This window comes from Cottoperca gobio, chromosome 3 (genome assembly GCF_900634415.1).
Source record: "Cottoperca gobio chromosome 3, fCotGob3.1, whole genome shotgun sequence".
Lineage (NCBI taxonomy): Eukaryota > Metazoa > Chordata > Actinopteri > Perciformes > Bovichtidae > Cottoperca > Cottoperca gobio.
In genome coordinates this window covers 25,742,468-25,759,005 of record NC_041357.1, presented here as the reverse complement: position 1 = coordinate 25,759,005, position 16,538 = coordinate 25,742,468, and the positions used below count along the sequence as shown (strand labels likewise).

The 16,538-nt window shown below is 40.1% G+C and overlaps 2 protein-coding genes across 3 annotated transcripts; one reads left to right on the top strand and one right to left on the bottom strand.

Moving 5' to 3' along the window:
• The first annotated feature begins 613 nt into the window (after positions 1 to 613).
• Positions 614 to 4,710, top strand: LOC115006292 (tetraspanin-3-like). The gene is made up of 7 exons (XM_029428434.1): positions 614 to 786; positions 1,833 to 2,024; positions 2,164 to 2,238; positions 2,557 to 2,658; positions 2,863 to 3,015; positions 3,146 to 3,229; positions 3,631 to 4,710. The coding sequence occupies exons 1-7, from the start codon at positions 724 to 726 to the stop codon at positions 3,721 to 3,723; spliced, it is 762 nt and encodes a 253-aa protein (XP_029284294.1). The 5' UTR covers positions 614 to 723; the 3' UTR covers positions 3,724 to 4,710.
• On the bottom strand, positions 4,246 to 11,635 carry LOC115006277 (proline-serine-threonine phosphatase-interacting protein 1-like). Of its 2 annotated transcripts, XM_029428412.1 has the most exons (15): positions 11,402 to 11,635; positions 10,870 to 10,970; positions 10,283 to 10,357; positions 9,530 to 9,564; positions 9,318 to 9,424; positions 8,926 to 8,988; positions 8,714 to 8,806; positions 8,310 to 8,355; positions 8,033 to 8,112; positions 7,619 to 7,717; positions 6,981 to 7,077; positions 6,705 to 6,795; positions 6,401 to 6,489; positions 6,020 to 6,141; positions 4,246 to 5,843 (listed from the first exon to the last, which is right to left on the bottom strand). In XM_029428412.1, exons 1-15 carry the CDS (start codon positions 11,432 to 11,434, stop codon positions 5,712 to 5,714), a joined length of 1,263 nt encoding a protein of 420 aa, XP_029284272.1. In that variant the 5' UTR covers positions 11,435 to 11,635; the 3' UTR covers positions 4,246 to 5,711. The 2 variants fall into 2 exon arrangements, with proteins under 2 accessions (XP_029284272.1, XP_029284280.1); XM_029428420.1 differs by lacking the exon at positions 10,283 to 10,357.
• Positions 11,636 to 16,538: the final 4,903 nt, after the last annotated feature.

Below are 16,538 nucleotides of genomic sequence, written 5' to 3'. Positions count from 1 at the left end.
AACAAACAAACAAACAAATACACATCTAGATAGGCAAACTTGTGATTTGTGCACTTGATTAAGTTAAGCACAATTATTATTTCTTGCTTTGCTTTTGCTTAATAATAATAAAAAATAATCCTTCAAAATGTTCTCGTTGCTTATGACACACTTCATGAATGAATTTAAATCTATTATGTGGTGAACAAGTAAAGATAATAACATCTAAAGACGTCATATTAACTGTTTGTTTACAGCATCTTTTGTGCACCACTGTACTGTATTGTTTTAAGATGATTGCAGCTGTATGCAGCACTTTTGCTAAAGCCCCCTTTGGGAACAATAAAGTATATTTTATCTCATCTTGTACAGGATAATTATATGATGGCTGTGTGTAATAAAGCATCCTACGAGGCTGTTATAAATAAAAACACAAACTTTAAACACTTGTCATGCAAACAAATTAATACTAAAATGTACAAAGAATGCAATGTATATTATTACATTACATTATTGCAGGGCTCAATCTTCAAATATGTTTCGTAACACTTTGTTTTTGAATCGTGATGTCATTGGAGCACGTGACCTTCTTTTCTTTGCGGCGATTTCATTGGTCGAGCCCAGAAGAATCTGCACAGTGGGCCAGGACCACCGAAGCCATTTTATTATTATAACAGCAAAGGTGCAGGTGCATTAACACATATTTTTTATAGTTAACGTTTTAATTTTAGAGCTCACGTTACCATGGGACAGTGTGGAATTACGTCATCCAAAACCGTCTTGGTTTTTCTCAATCTCATATTTTGGGTAAGAAAACGATGGATGTTTGAACAATGTGCAGCATCCCAGTGAGGCCAGGGATGGAGAGCATTAGCAAGCTAGCACACTGCGCCAGAGATGCGGTCTGCAGTCTGCAGTCCGGCGGTATACGAGCTGCTTCCACAGACACAGGATATCCACGGACACGGAGTCACTTCAGCGCGCACTAATTGGAGAAACAATAATGTGACTGTACGCTTGCAACAGTGTGTCGGTAGCTGCCGCCCACAAGTTGTAGCGATGACGTTATGCAGCAGCTGCAGGTCCTGTAGCGGATGATGAGTTAGTCTGAGCTATTGATTGTATCATGCAATTAACAGAGTTGGATAAAGATATACATAAACATTCATATATATAAAACAGAGCTCTAAACGGTTTATCTGGAGACCATATCATCTCCCAGGATGGATGAATAATAGTGGAGATAACAAGCGGCCCACTTCACATTGCACCAGTCTCTCAAGTGTGTTCTTCAGCTGGAGCTACATACACATGTATACAATGATACATATGTTATTTTAAAATGTTACCGAGCTCTTTACCTCTTGGTTGAATTAAAATTTGCTCTATTGGCACGACCATTAGTTTAATACAGTATCGCCAAAATCAAGAATGAATCCTTACAACTTGACAGTATAATCAATACTATACACGTCTGTACGCACACACAACATTACTTTTACATGCATTTAGCTGCTGCCTTTATCCAAAGACAACCCAAGCATTGCATCAACGTGCATCAACACAAGTACATTAACCACGTCCTGGATGTAGGATGCTACCAGTGTCTTACATCGGCTTCAAGCAGACACTATAATACAATACCTAACTGAATTACTGTACTAGTATAGTACAATGAAAACAAATCATTACCTAATAGAAGACAGAAAATGCATTATGGCACATATTGTTAAACAACAATTGGATGTAATCGTCATGTGAGATCCATACAAGGAAACAGAATAAATGTGGACTGAATTCAGATCCTGGAGGATTTCTCTCACTGTCTCTCTGATTCTCTGTTCTCTCTGCAGGCTGCAGCTGGGATTCTGTGCTACATTGGAGCCTATGTGTTCATCACATATGATGACTATGACCACTTCTTCGAAGATGTGTACACTTTGATTCCTGCTATCATAATAATAGCTGTCGGGACTCTTCTCTTCATCATCGGCTTGATCGGCTGTTGCGCAACGATACGTGAAAGCTCCTGTGGTCTGGCAACTGTGAGTGTTGGACTACTTTGACCCGCAAAGGACAAACATACAAGCACCATATCTGTATAGTATACTACACATGTTAAGTAATCATTTATTTCACCTTACTAATGAGCCTCTGAACAATGTGTCTTTGTTGTCATTTCAGTTTGCTGCCATTCTCCTGCTGGTGTTTGTAACAGAGTGTGTGGTGGTGGTGCTTGGCTACATATACAGGGCAAAGGTAAACACAGTCTCACTACAGGAGCATTTCAAGTTAGATACAAGCAGGTCTACGTTTGCAGCATTCTGTCAGATGTTTTTAAATCTGAAATGTTCCAACTACATGTGGGTTTTGTGTGTTTTGTGTGTTGCTTTTTATATATTTGGTCCAGGTGGAAGATAAGAGGGACGCAGTTCAAAACCTCATTATCTAGGGTTAATTCATGTTTGAGTGTTACCTACCTTGTAATTGTTTTGTATATTTATATATCCCTTTTAGAGATGACATAGGAACATGTGCAGACACTGAGCAGTAACAGCTGCTGTGCTTTTGTTTCAGGCTGAAGATCAGGTGAATCACTCCATCCAGAAGGTTTACAATGAATACAACGGCACCAACACGGATGCTCCCAGCCGCGCTATCGACTATGTGCAGAAGCAGGTGAGAAGAAAAGTCTGTTGGTTCAAACATTTTCCTTTCGTCAGTAAAAACTCAAATGTGAACAAACATTTGAGTTTAATAAAAGTCATTGTTATGCCTTGTTTGGATGTATGTTTATTTTGTAGAACAAATTTCAAATTGCATTCTTAATTAACTCCAGACTCTTTATTTCCCCCTCTTTATTCTTCTCTATTCTCCTGTTAGCTTCACTGCTGTGGCATTCACAACTACTCTGACTGGAGGAACACACGCTGGTTTAAAGAATCTAAGAACAACAGCGTCCCAGTCAGCTGCTGTCAGCCCAGCATCAGTAACTGTACTGGCACTCTCGCTCGGCCAGCAGATCTCTACCAAGAGGTAGAAACAAGATTTATTTTTGTGTGCGGCACAAACACATGTACGATGTGCATTATGGCCTGTGGATTTAGTTTTCTAAGAAGATGTTGCTTTGCTCGTGAAACTCTTTTTATGTCATTTTCTGTCGTAGGGTTGTGAAGCTCTTGTTGTGAAGAAGTTAAAGGAGATCATGATGTATGTCATCTGGTCTGCACTCACGTTTGCATCGATACAGGTAAGTAGGGAGTCATCTGAAATCAGCAGAGGAAATAAAAACGTATATATTCTTAGAGTCCATCAGTGAAAGTGGTCCCTAGCTTAGCAAAAGCATCACATTGATTCATTCTCATTAAACAGCTGCCTGCAAAAAACACACATAAGACATCTTATTCTATGACTGTATTTGAATCGAAAGCATGTTTATTGGGATCATCATTAACGCTGCAGTCTTCTCTGTCAACACAAACAGCGCTGACAGTAGCTCTGACTTCATTGTGTCAAAGGAATTTGACTGTGTTGAACGGCTCAGCATGCTGACCAAGAAACCTCACACTCAAACATACTCACTATAGCACACCATGCATCGTGTGTGTGTGTTAAAATACTTTCTTTTGTTGCCTTGCTGTCTGCCTGCAGATGCTGGGCATGCTCTGTGCCTGCGTGGTGCTGTGCAGGAGGAGTCACGACCCAGCGTACGAGCTGCTGGTCACAACCAACAGCTATGCATGAACAACGCAGCCAGCCAACGAAGCACTCAACAGATCAAAAGGAGTGGCACCGGACATGTCCACAGTAGATTTCAGCTGTAGTTATCTAAGCTCAAACACACCTTGCACAATTCATGATAAAGTAGTGAACACTGATGTGGTTTTGGGAGGGGGCGGGGGCTTTAAGGGGAAACCTGTTATTTATCTACATGCTTTGTAAGTTACTGTTACTTTAAATGTTATTTTTTCTCTCTCCTTTACTATTACTGAAACATTTACTGAAGCCAAAGTTGTATATGGCTAATTTACATTATTGATGTTGATGCAGATTTCTTTCCCCTGCTTTTTATTGTGGCTGATACAATGTGGGCTAATAATGAGAAGTAATATGTAATTTCACACAGTGTGGGAGTGTTGGATGGAATGTATTTCCTTGTCTACGCTAAAAAAAAGATCATGTACACTATTCCTAAGAACTTTGTTTGACCAGACAGTTTTTTTTTTTTACCATAGACAGAGCAGATTCAGTGTTTTTATCTCAGCGTTCTGTCTCAGCTCTGCGTTTTGTCTCTCAAAGCCATGTTTGGTAGAAAAAGTTATTCGTATTCACAAATATCCAGGCTGTGAATAATGTACATTCTGTTTTGGTGTGGATGTTCTCTGAATCAGGCTTCAATACGGAGGCATTGCCAATATATGAATGAACCTTTTAGTCTCCAGTGCTATTAATATGAGTATTATCAGTGTTACCTGAACACCTCTGTATGTGTAGACTCAGTTAGTTAGTCAGATAATTCCCTCTGTTCAGTTTGTTAGTCATAAACCTGCTTTAAAGAATTACGACACGTTTATTTCATACGTTTTTGTAGATTGTGCACCGTTTTAATATTTTTGAGCTGTTAAGTTGACGCCTAGATATTTAGCTAGTGTCGCAGAAAAAACACGATGAACAATTGTGTATGGACTGGAAGCCGGAAAGGCCAAGGACAAATAAACTCATACATTTCAATTTGACTGTTTAATTTCATCCACATGGTTTTACATGAAAGGGAATATGTTGCCAGTTAAACCACATACACAGGTGATGATTTGATAATCCACCGGTCACATGAATCACTTTACAGATGTGAAAACAGTTTCATAGAACATTACTAATGGACATACATAATTACATACAGACAAAGAAATGCCACATTTAGAACCAAACGCAACCTGCAGCAGCATAACAAAAGTTTGGTTTTAACGCTACTGAGCAATTTAGACATTAATATAATCATGAATAAAATCTTTTAATAAAGCATTAGCTGAAGTTATGTATTATAGTTCTACAAATTGAAGTCAGTGACTGAATAAATAGTTTTAGTCTTGTTTTAAATGCGCTTGGCTCACTATTTCGCAATGTTAAGTGCCCGGAGTGTGGGAAAACAACAATGCGCATGCCCGAAGCCTTCGGCAACGAAAGCGGATGGCGCACATTCGAAGCCACGTGGGCCTGAGTGCCTGCCCCGCTGCTATTTGATTGGCTGTTTGCCAAGTACTGTTGTCATTTGTTCGTATTAGTTAGCAGGAATTAGTATTTCTTTAAAAAAGAAATAGTAACTGCAGTCACTATAAACGATGAGGATGATCTTCTACAGAACACACTTTTGAAGCCTGGTAGGAATATTATTTAGAAATATATAAATATATAAATATATACTATATATGTACTATATACATATATACTTTAGCCGTTTATATATATATATATATATATATATATATATATATATATATATATATATATATAAACGGCTAAAGTTAACTGCTAGCTTGTCAGAGAAGATGCTTTTTTGCTTCAGACTCACGTTGCAAATATGACAGACAAAAGCAAAATGTAATTGGAAGCCAATATTTGAACACCAGATAGTTTATCATTCTTCAGTCCCACGAGGCTGTACTGTGTGTGTTGTCATTCGTCTGTGTGTGTTTTGTCTGTAGTTTCTTGTGTGTGTGTGTGTGTGTGTGTGTTCAGTTTTTGCACAGATAGTTTCCTGGCACCAGTCCAGACAGTCCGTTCTTCTCCACTGTCCACCATCCATCATCTCCTTGTTCCAACACTCGGACCATGTCCCCTCTACTGACGGACAATTCATCTTCCATCTGACCAGTCAAAAATGAACAAAGATGACGAATGTTAGTTAAAAATGGGTGACACTAACAAGCCTTTATCACTGCAGTCTCCTACCCGAACATTAGCTTTTTACTGTACAATCGGAGTGATGGTTTCATGGCTTAGTATTGTAAATAACACACAACAATGTGTTCATATTAATCACCCGTGCTGCATATTCATAAAGTACAAGGTAACTGTCTTCATCAGCTGAAACTGTGGCCGACGCTGCTGCAGGCTGGACGTCTGGTAGGAGCGCGTACCCTGCATCTGATATCTCAACCGAAGCTAGAGTGACAGAAAGGGACAACTTTATATATACAATGCATTCATATTGTATTCAGTTACAATAGGTTGAATACTACTTTCCCGTGTGTGTACTTTTCTTTAGTTTTATATACTTCATCTTCATATAGACTATGTGTTCTGTATATAAATATGTATTTACACATTCCAATAGAAAATATCCATTATAGGAGCTTCAATGGGCTGAAATGTTCACTACTTATAGTGTAGGAGAGATCTAACAAGTGAATGCAATACTTACAGCCACCAGAAGGTGTCAGTGCTGATTGTGAGTTTTCAAGACTCTCGACACTGACGTTCGAAGAACTTACGAGCAGAGCATCAGAGCACCTGAGGGGTCCACACATTTAGGATATTTAGAGATTCTGATCAGCAGACAGTTATGTCTTAGCAACACAGGGAAAAACAGGGAAATGTAGCGTAATTGTGAGGAAAGATGAACTAGGAGGAGACAGCGTTTTCATGTGTTACACCCTGAATCCTGGCAGGTTGTACAGAAACAATGCTGTCTCCTCCTGAATCCTCCAATGTGGATAGTGTCAGACCTCATCATCACGTCTTCTCCTTCTGCTATATGATTCTGGCCATTCCTGTTTGCCGACGTCTCCGGGTAGTAGCTCTCAAACAATATGGGCTCTGTGAGAGAGGAAAAGGGAAGTTACTCATTTGAGAAGTGAGGTCAAGTGCTGCCTGTGTGTCCACTAAAAGAGAAGGGTTAGAGCAGCGCTCTAAATCCAACAGCATCCTTTTCTCACTTCTCCCTTTGTGTGTCCTTTCCCCTTCAGAGAAAAAGACAATCTGAATGTTGAGTAGCCTCTTACCTGGAGGCCTCGACCCCGTGCTTTTCATCCCTATGAAATAGTTGTTGTCTGTGGTGATGTCACACTTCTCCAGGAGCTTCCTCACATCCTCGTTAAACTGTTTTCATAACGAGAGGCAATTCCATTGAAATCAGAATTGTTCCTGTATAAGTCAATACGTGAATATTTCTGTAGTTAGAGACTTTTGTAGTTATCCAGGAGGATGAAACTATGAAAGATCATCCATCTAACGGGTGCCACCACGTGCTGTTTGTTCTTGGTTTCAGAGGTCAAACCCTACCGTAACACTTGTAGTATATAGCTCAACAGAACGACGTCTTTCCTTCTCCACGCACCTTCGAAGTAGGCGCTGATATGCCAGAAACCTCAACCCTGTTCTTGCTTTCAAGAAAGCGATTACATATCTACTGCCGCGCTGTACTAATCTCCATGCTAACATCTGCATGCAAACATGTTCGCAATACAAAGCTAACATGCTGAATGTTTACCCTCAACACATTGCAATGCTGCTAAAGTTCTCAAGATAAATTGCAACTAAAACTACATTTTCACATAGGTTTAGTAGCTTTTGCCTGAATTAACACTAAGCTGAACCCAGAAGGTGACGTATCCATTTAAAACTTCACAAGTGAGCTCACCTCATCGTCTTTGACACACTGCATGGAGAAATGATTGCAGTGGTCCCAGAGAGCACACCTGAGCGTGCTGATGCGATCTCCCTCCAGCTGCTGGAACACCTGAGGAACATGTACACAGATCCATTTCCAAATTCATATCAGTAAGTTTGAGAATTATTTAGTTCTCATTGTTACCCTGAGCTTACTTTTTGTCATGCTGCACCGGCAGTATCATCTGAATGTATTAGGAATGATTACAAATCTAACAGAACTTGTGAGTTATTGCGTGATTAAAGGGTTTGTTTTTCCATTTTTAGCACTAGAAAGGAGCTGCGAGAGGATAAATATAAAGGGGATGTGGTGTGAGGTCGAGTCTGTGTTGTGAGGAAGCTCATGTTTTTGGCATGTAATATAGAAATATAGTCATTACTTTACCTCACAGGTACTTTTGTGCGTTTCCTCCCAGTCCTGGCGAACACTTTCCAGCTGAGCAGTGTTGGTAAAATGCAGCTTCTCTGTAAGAGATTACAGTATCATTATAGATGGTTATAGTTCAAGAATGAAACACAGCAACCAACACATATGTCATGAATATATAATGTAGTGCTAGTATTCTCTTAACACGTGTGATCAGTGGTGACTGTGTCGAGAAATGTCATGAAATATAAAAACAAGTTCTGGAGATGAAACGGGACTCTGGGTCAAACTGTACCTGCTTCATTAGCTGCCTGTCTGCATTGCTTGGCCCTGTGACGTACCTGTGAAACATTTATTACACAGAAAGCGTCATGCATGACCAGTGTGACACGCACTTATCACAAAGTGCAGAGGCTTCACTATTAACACATCATCACATTATAAGGCCAACACATGTTGCAAAGGTTACTTTGGTACCTTTTACAAACGTGTAAATAGAATCGGGGTCAGTTGGGGATTTAAACTTGGTTGCAAAGCCACAGTTTCTAAATGGAGGTTATTATTTGATTCCCTTTTTTCGGATTCGAACCGGTGGCCGCTGTGGCGAGGACTCAGCCTTTACATATGGGAGCGCCTGTTAAACCACAAACTGCTCCGGCATTACTTTCATAGTGAGGTACCTCCATTTAGTATTTGTACCTTTTCGGAGTTTTTGGATGTAACGTTTGTCTTCTCGGCCCCCTCTTCTGCCTCGTCTGCCTCTTTGCATCTCACCTCGTAGTTCTTCTTAGACTGTGAGGGAGAGATACACAAACCACAGAGTTCTAAGGACAGGAAGAGCCCTGTCATGTTTGCTATTTATACCAATAATGGCATTATGCCATCAAATCAGTCTGTGGCTGTTTCTCTACCTCCACCGTCCTCTTGTACAAAGAAACCTTTTTCTTCTGAACCTTCTCCATGATGCTTTGAAACTAAGGGGAAACAGAAGGGTCAAAATCAATCTACTGTACAACCTTTTCATAGCCACAGTCACTAACATGCTGCAGGAACCTAAAACTAAAATAACATTTCTAACTTGTTGAGCTTCCTGCAGGCATGATCTCTGCTAATGACCGGTATGTTGTTCTCATTGTAGACATGTTAGTGCTCCGTGCATTACTTAGCTTTGTAACTACATGCACAGGGATTTAAATGACCATATGGGTTTCATGCAATCTGCAAACGGGTAGAGCTAATACAACTTCACCTGCATATCTGTGTACAATAATTAGGTTGTTAAGCAACACAGATTGCCCAGTACCTTCTTCCTCTGTTCTTTCTGCCGTTCTCTGAATGTCTCAATCTTTTTCACCTCCTCTTTCAGTAAATCAGACAGTTGGATGTGAACGTTACCGATGTTCTCGATTTCTGCAGCCAAATAAGGAATTACAGTAAATTGAACAAGTTATACTCTTTATATACAAAGACAGCTGCACTATTTTGTACTTTTGTCCATGGACTGGAGGAACTTACGTGTTTTTAAGATTTCGAAGGACGCTCTCAAGGTGCTGGAAAGACATCACACATTTAAGATGATTCAGTGCATTTTTCTTTTTACGGCACTTAGAACAAATTCATCACCCAACATTTTAAGATTCACCCAGGGCGCTCGCTCTCAGCATATTATTTTTAAGTAACATGTTCCTATTCCTTTCCAAGAACACAAAGAAGCTTAGTGGAACTTAACTGTTCGACAGCTGGTGACTAAGCAGCTTCACCAGAGCAGTCCCCTCACTGTCAGGAGCTGAAAGAGGCTAAACTGTGGCTCATTATTTATTTTAATTTGTTTTAGGTTTAATGTACAAAAAGTATCTGGTGATGGTAGAGCCATTTGTTTCTGTTACTGTCACGGGGTAGTGTGCAGTCGGTGTAGTCAGCTCTGTAGCAGACGTCTGACATGATAGAGAACAGGAAACTGGCAGACAATGATCAACTATACACTGAGAGGGGTTGCCGCAGTAGGTGGTACACACACACACACACACACACACACACACACACACACACACACACGCACGCACACACAGCCTATGCTTTTTTCAGACACAGTAATGTGTGTTTGCTCTACGAAGATAGGTCATATTTTTTATATCACATGTTTCAATCAGCATTAAACATTTAAAACTTAAAACTATCACATTGTGTCTTTGAACACAACACCAAGTGTACAGTCTGTGTACGGTACATCATATACACCTCATAGCATCAGACTCTGATCCCATTCACCTGATCTCTGAGTGTCCTCCAGCTTTGCGAGCAATGGTCACTAGCTCCTTCCCGTACTTCTCCTCTGCTAGAGCTCTGCGGACAGTCAGTCACTATACACGTTAGTGTTTAGTTGTAAAACTGATCTGTGTTATATCTTCATGTCCTACATTAAGAGACACATTTCTGTATGTTGTACCATCCTTTGTACCTTTCACCCTGTTCACACACACACACACACACACACACACACACACACACACACACACACACACACACTTTGGAGCCAGAACATCATCCTTTGACAACATGATCATGTCATTACAGGTTAGTCAGGTAGTAATATCATCACAAAATTATATTTTTCTTGCTGATAACATGTCCTGAAGTGGACCGAGCCATCTTTAGTTTGACTTGGTTGCATCTGGAGATGTAACTCTGTATGAATATAATATTATCTGCGGACTTGTTGTTCTATTGTGATGCAAATGATCCGTGGGACTAACTTAACACGGCTGTGACTGAGCACATGTGCTCTTCTGCTGTCTCATGATAATGATGCTCTGGAGGTAATTACACACATTTGGTTTCAGCTAATGAAATGATACCTCATTTTAAAAAGCTCCTCCACATCTTTGCACATATGCCTTCCATCTCGTAACCTTTGGATCACAGCGTCGTACCCGGCGTGACTATTGAAATCCGACCCCTGTATTGAGAAGACATGGACAATTTTATTGCAATAAACGACATTGCTCAACAAATGTCGCAACTCACTATGTGGTAAAAATGCAGAACTAGCACTTGGTAAAAAATAGTTCTAAGTGACATGGCAACATACTCAGTACCTCACGAAACTGCACCTTATAGCAGAAGGATAGTAGGTAGTTTGACACTTTACAATAACTTAAACCCTGAGGGGAGACTTGTGGGACAGAGTTTGTTGGTTTTATGAACCGCACAACTCACCAGTACCGTGATACAACTCTGCATTTCTATTTTTATAACCTCAAATTTGACCTCTACACTCTAAATGTAGGTTTCAGTTTAATACTGCACACCACTGGTACAAGTTAGAATAGAGTCTATAAACACCAGTGACGGATCATTAAAGTTCAAGAGAACTAAAAATAGACTTACCCAGAAAGCATCTTTAAACATCAGAGGGGCCATCTCAGTTGTTACTTCCTTGAACTGAACACAGCTGCTTTCCTCAGTGTGAACCTTTTTATTATTTTTACAAGAGTTCTCTCTAAAGTTAATCGCTCACCAACAGTTTGAATAAAGTTGTTGAAGGTCGTGAGATACTTGACTAAGTAAACTGTGTTTAAACCGAAGTGTCCCAAACGTCAGTGAGTCATTTTGAATGAGGAAGAGCTTCTGTCCGATGATGTCACTGACCACAGGCAGCTCAGCCCATGTGTGAGCTTCTCTTTCACTATCATTTGGGGGACGAGACTCAATGCAAAGGTTGTTTTAAGGATCTAGTCCAGGGGTCAAAGAGCCATTTTGCCCCCTCTTCCACCAAATAAGATTTGTCTGGAGCCGCAAAACACATTTGATAACACAGCTTAGAAGTTTTATATATAGTTATACTACATTTGTTGCATTTATGAAATTAAAGAATGACAATAAAGGAAACTGTTGTGATCGTATTGCTATTTCTTTTACCCGTTTTAACAAAGGCAAAACACCAAACTCTCTTGAAGAGAAGGAATACATTCACTGGCATGTTTAGACCTACCCAACTATGCCGGCCTATTAGAGTCATCCCCATATTTGTTGAATCAGATAAAAAAATAATGATTATAATAAAAAAATAAAAAAATAAAAAAAATAGATGAAACAATGAAAAATACAATATAAAAATAAAATAAAACAAAAATAAGAAATACACAAAACAATGAAAAATACAATATTAAAATAAATAAAAATAAAAAATAAGAAATACACAAAACAATGAAAAATACAATATAAAAATAAAATAAAATAAAAAATAAGAAATACACAAAACAATGAAAAATACAATATAAAAATAAAATAAATACATGAAACAATGAAAAATACAATAAAATAAAAAATAAGAAATACACAAAACAATGAAAAATACAATATTAAAATAAATTAAAAACTAAAATGTATAGCAGCATAGCTAAAAATATAATAATAAATATGACGTAATTATCATCTTATTCTATTAAAATGATTATAATACGTTTCCAATATGTTAACATCCATATAATACAAATCTATTTAAATGGAATCAGTAATGTCATTTTGATCATTTCTCTTATTCCTTTGATTACTTAAAGAACATTTATGTTAATAGTCCATAATTCATAAATCTCTAAAAGTGAACAAACATTTCCATCCTCCTGTTGTTGTGTACATCCCCGTGAGGACCACAAGGGGGAGACACAGACCTGTGTAAAGAGAGATCAGACAGTCTTTAAGTATTACATGGGATCAAAGCCTCCCAGCACACAGTCGGTAGTTCTTAAATCTCCACGGGAGGTCGGACATTAAATCCCAAATCTCTCAATCCGGTTCGGATTAATACAAATCTGTGCCTCCGGGCATCTCTCCGGGAAGACATGGAGACACGTGCACGAGCACAGAGAAGCTTATTATTGATTTTCAAAGTGAGGAGAAGGACAGACTGTGATGTCTCTCACCAGACGCTCAATGAGATGTGTGAAAATCTTTGGCTCTCTCACAAAGCCGGGGGATCATTCTGTCACACACCTAACGGCATATTAAAAGGACAGTACAGATCATTACAGCCAGCTGAGACTAATGGAGTCTTTTACTCTTTTGATTTGTCTTATAATTAAAATCATGAAGCACTTTGAGATGCTGTTCCAACAAATATTATTGCACAAACCAGATCTACGTTTGATTTATTAATTGATTTGACAGATTGCTCTTTTTTTTGGATGATATATTCAAGAGATCCTGGGAAAACCACTAAACTTTTTATATTTTAATAAAAAAACGGGTCTGTTTTGATCTTTTTCAGATAATTCAATGAGGTTTTTAATGGTTTATATAGTTTAAGAAGTTTGATCATTTTCTCTACCAATAAAGGGTAAACTTAATTAGTTTAGTTTGTCAGAAAGAGTATCCTATATGTCTTATCTGATCTTATACAACTATAGCACATAAGTTTATTCCTTATATATGAATCTCCTAAAGAGTTACAGGAAATACATTCTACTATATAACATATTCTTTATACAGTAGTCTGCTTCCAACCATTTAACCACGTAACATTTGAATTCAGGCTTTTCACTGTATATCTTTCGTTCTGTTCCATGGATTTACAGCGAGTCATCCATCTGTAGCGGCCATGTTTTTGGGTTCAAGAGGGTGTACCAATTCAATTTTCCCACTTAGAAAACCAAACATTTACCAGTTAGAGCGAAAATAATCCTCCCAGGCCAAGGCGTGCAAGTTTTCAAGTGGAGATGACTGAGTCCGTGGAGCTTGGCCTTCGCTGTGACCCTGTTTGAGGCCTCTAATGGAGGGACAAGCTCTGGGAATCAGCTGTGCTGCCAAGGTCTGAGCACACTATTACACACACACACACACACACACACACACACACACACACACACACACACACACCAGGGTTTCAGCACACACATACAAACACACACACACTTACACTTAAGTTTCCTACCCCTCTCTCCCTCGTTTTCTCTCTCTCCCTCACACTCCCCGGAGTGGCAGTTATTGAACTGTGACAAACGAGCCGTGTCAGACCAGCCCCCCTACCTGGGGGATTGGCTAAATGACCTTTCCATTACCCAACCACTGCTGTATTCCCCCTCCACAGATAGAGTTACACACACAGCCACAGAGCCCATGTGCCAGGACCAGTGTCACCGTCGCTGCCATTTGTCGCTACATCTCTCTGTGCTTTCTTATTTTATTTTATTTTTCATCTTAAGCCTGCAACATATTTAGTATTTATTTAAATGTTGTGTGCCTATATTCCCCTCAGCAGTGAGGGTTTGAACCATGTGTGTGTCCTAAGTGATAAACATGTGATGCCATAAGCAGCGTGCCTCGTTGCTTGGGTTTGTCCACGTGTGGAAGTGTGTGTTGAAGTTGTGTGTGTGTGTGAGAGAGAGAGAGAGAGAGAGAGTGTGTGTGTGTCTTAACGGGTTTTCACACGTTCGCTCTCCAACCACCATACTTGTTAACCATTAGCGCTAGCCATGAATCTCACCAGATACTTTAGGAAACAAGTCCGAGGAGAAGAACGAAGAGGGGGGTGAGGAGTGGAAAGGTTAAACGTGGATGAGAGGATGCAAGATGAGCGAGATGAAGAAGGGAGAGAATGCAGGATCAGGGGGAATGTGGAGAAGTGAAGTACAAGTGAAAGAAACGAGACGCTCTGAACTGAACAGGAGTCCTCAGCTGACTGCTGCTGCCTGTTGGATAGGAATGCAAGTGAAGTCCTTGGCCACATTAGTGGGAACCTGTTAGGAAGCTGACAGATGGAGAGCTAATGATGTGTAGGCACAAGGGCAGGGCCTGTAGTTGCTAGTGAGACGATCTGTAGTGGCTGTCATAATACAGCTGAAAACCAACAGCTGAGGGAGGCGGAGAAGAAAGAGGTGGAGGAGAGGAAAGAGCAGAATCACGCTGACCCCTGAGAGCGGGTCCGGGGGCCTTTCTGACGTTTGATCTACGTCTGGCTTTGAATGAAACATTTATTAGCTGTCTTAATCCTCAGCATTACTGCTCAGAACCCCGGTGTTAATCAATGTGATCCTCGTGTGTCCGTTAGTCCCTGATGTGATTCTCTGGACACTGGGATGAAGGCAATATGGACACACACACACACACACACACACACACACACACACACACACACACACATGTCTAGTATGCACGTTTGTGTGGATTGTCCTTTTGTATAAATATTTAATCAGCCCTGATGTCACATAATACGATCATGGCAATGTTTCTGTTTATTTGATGATTTCTAAACGTCAATAGAGGCCTATTAGGCTAGTTTGTTGGTAGATTGTGTGTGTGAGGGCTTGCATGCATGTAAGTGTGTGTCTGTACATTTCAGTTGATGTGTACTGGTGGTGACCCCTGTAAAAGGGATGCGTGCCACAGGCAATTCCCCCTTCGTCCTGCTCCTCGCTCCTTCCCCCGCACGGTCCCTTCAACAGACTGGCTTTTGGTGTTACACTAATTTGCCCGGCGGCCATTCTCTCCACAGGGAAGCACCCTGTCCTCCTCACCTGCCCCCACGCCCCCCCCCCCCCTGTTCCCTTGCTCTCTTTCCTTACACCTCCTGACCCTCTCCCCTCAGTTTTTTCTCATTTCATCCTCCTCCTCTCTCACCTCCCTCCTCCTCTCCTCTTCTTTCTCACCCCCCCCCCCCACTTCTTCCTCTCACCCTTCCTCTCTCCAGCCTCTACATGTTTCTAGTCCTGCTAGTCTCTCATGAGCTGGCCTTTTACCACCCCGTGCCGCTTGTCTGTGTGTGCAGATGTGTGTACTCGTGCACATATACCTGTATTTGTGCGCTTCTTGCATTGTGTGTCCACGTGTGTGTTGTAAAGCCAGAAAGGGAAGTCTGCTAATTTGCTAAGTGGTTTCATAGAGGACAGAGATTCTGCTTGGTTTCACTCCTCTGATCCAGGCCACAAGGGGAGACAAAGTCTGCACGGACGCAGGCCAACACACACGGCCACTCCGCCTGGACCAGCGCTCTTCTTTGCTTTGTAGTTTCTTTTCAAAGAGTACAAATGGATTTTTTAAGGAGTGTGTGTGTGTGTGCGTGTGGGCATGCATGAAGGTGTGTGTTCAGGTTTAGTTTATGTTTGCTCAGTGGAAGATAATGGATTATGTGTGTGTGCTTACACATACTAACCTTTTTGTGCGTTTGTTTGTTGGGTTAAAAGAGTTATAAAGTGGAAAGAGGATTGTAATTTGACAAACTGATAAAAGGAATTTAGGATTTTGCAAATCCACTAAATTGTGACTCTTGTTACTGTCAACACCATTTTCTGAATGAAAACCACACCAGAAATAATATTTGATAATTTCAAGTTTAATTTAAAGACGGTTTAAAGAATAAAGCAGTACTTTTTCTTTATTTAACTATAAATTAAAAATAATATATTCATAATAAACTAAGTTTAGTGTGTTGAAACTCCAACTGGTTTGAAATACAGAAAAAAGTATTTTTTAATAGAAGAAGAAATATGAGATTTTGCCTGTTTTGCCAACTTGCAGCAATACTTTGAAT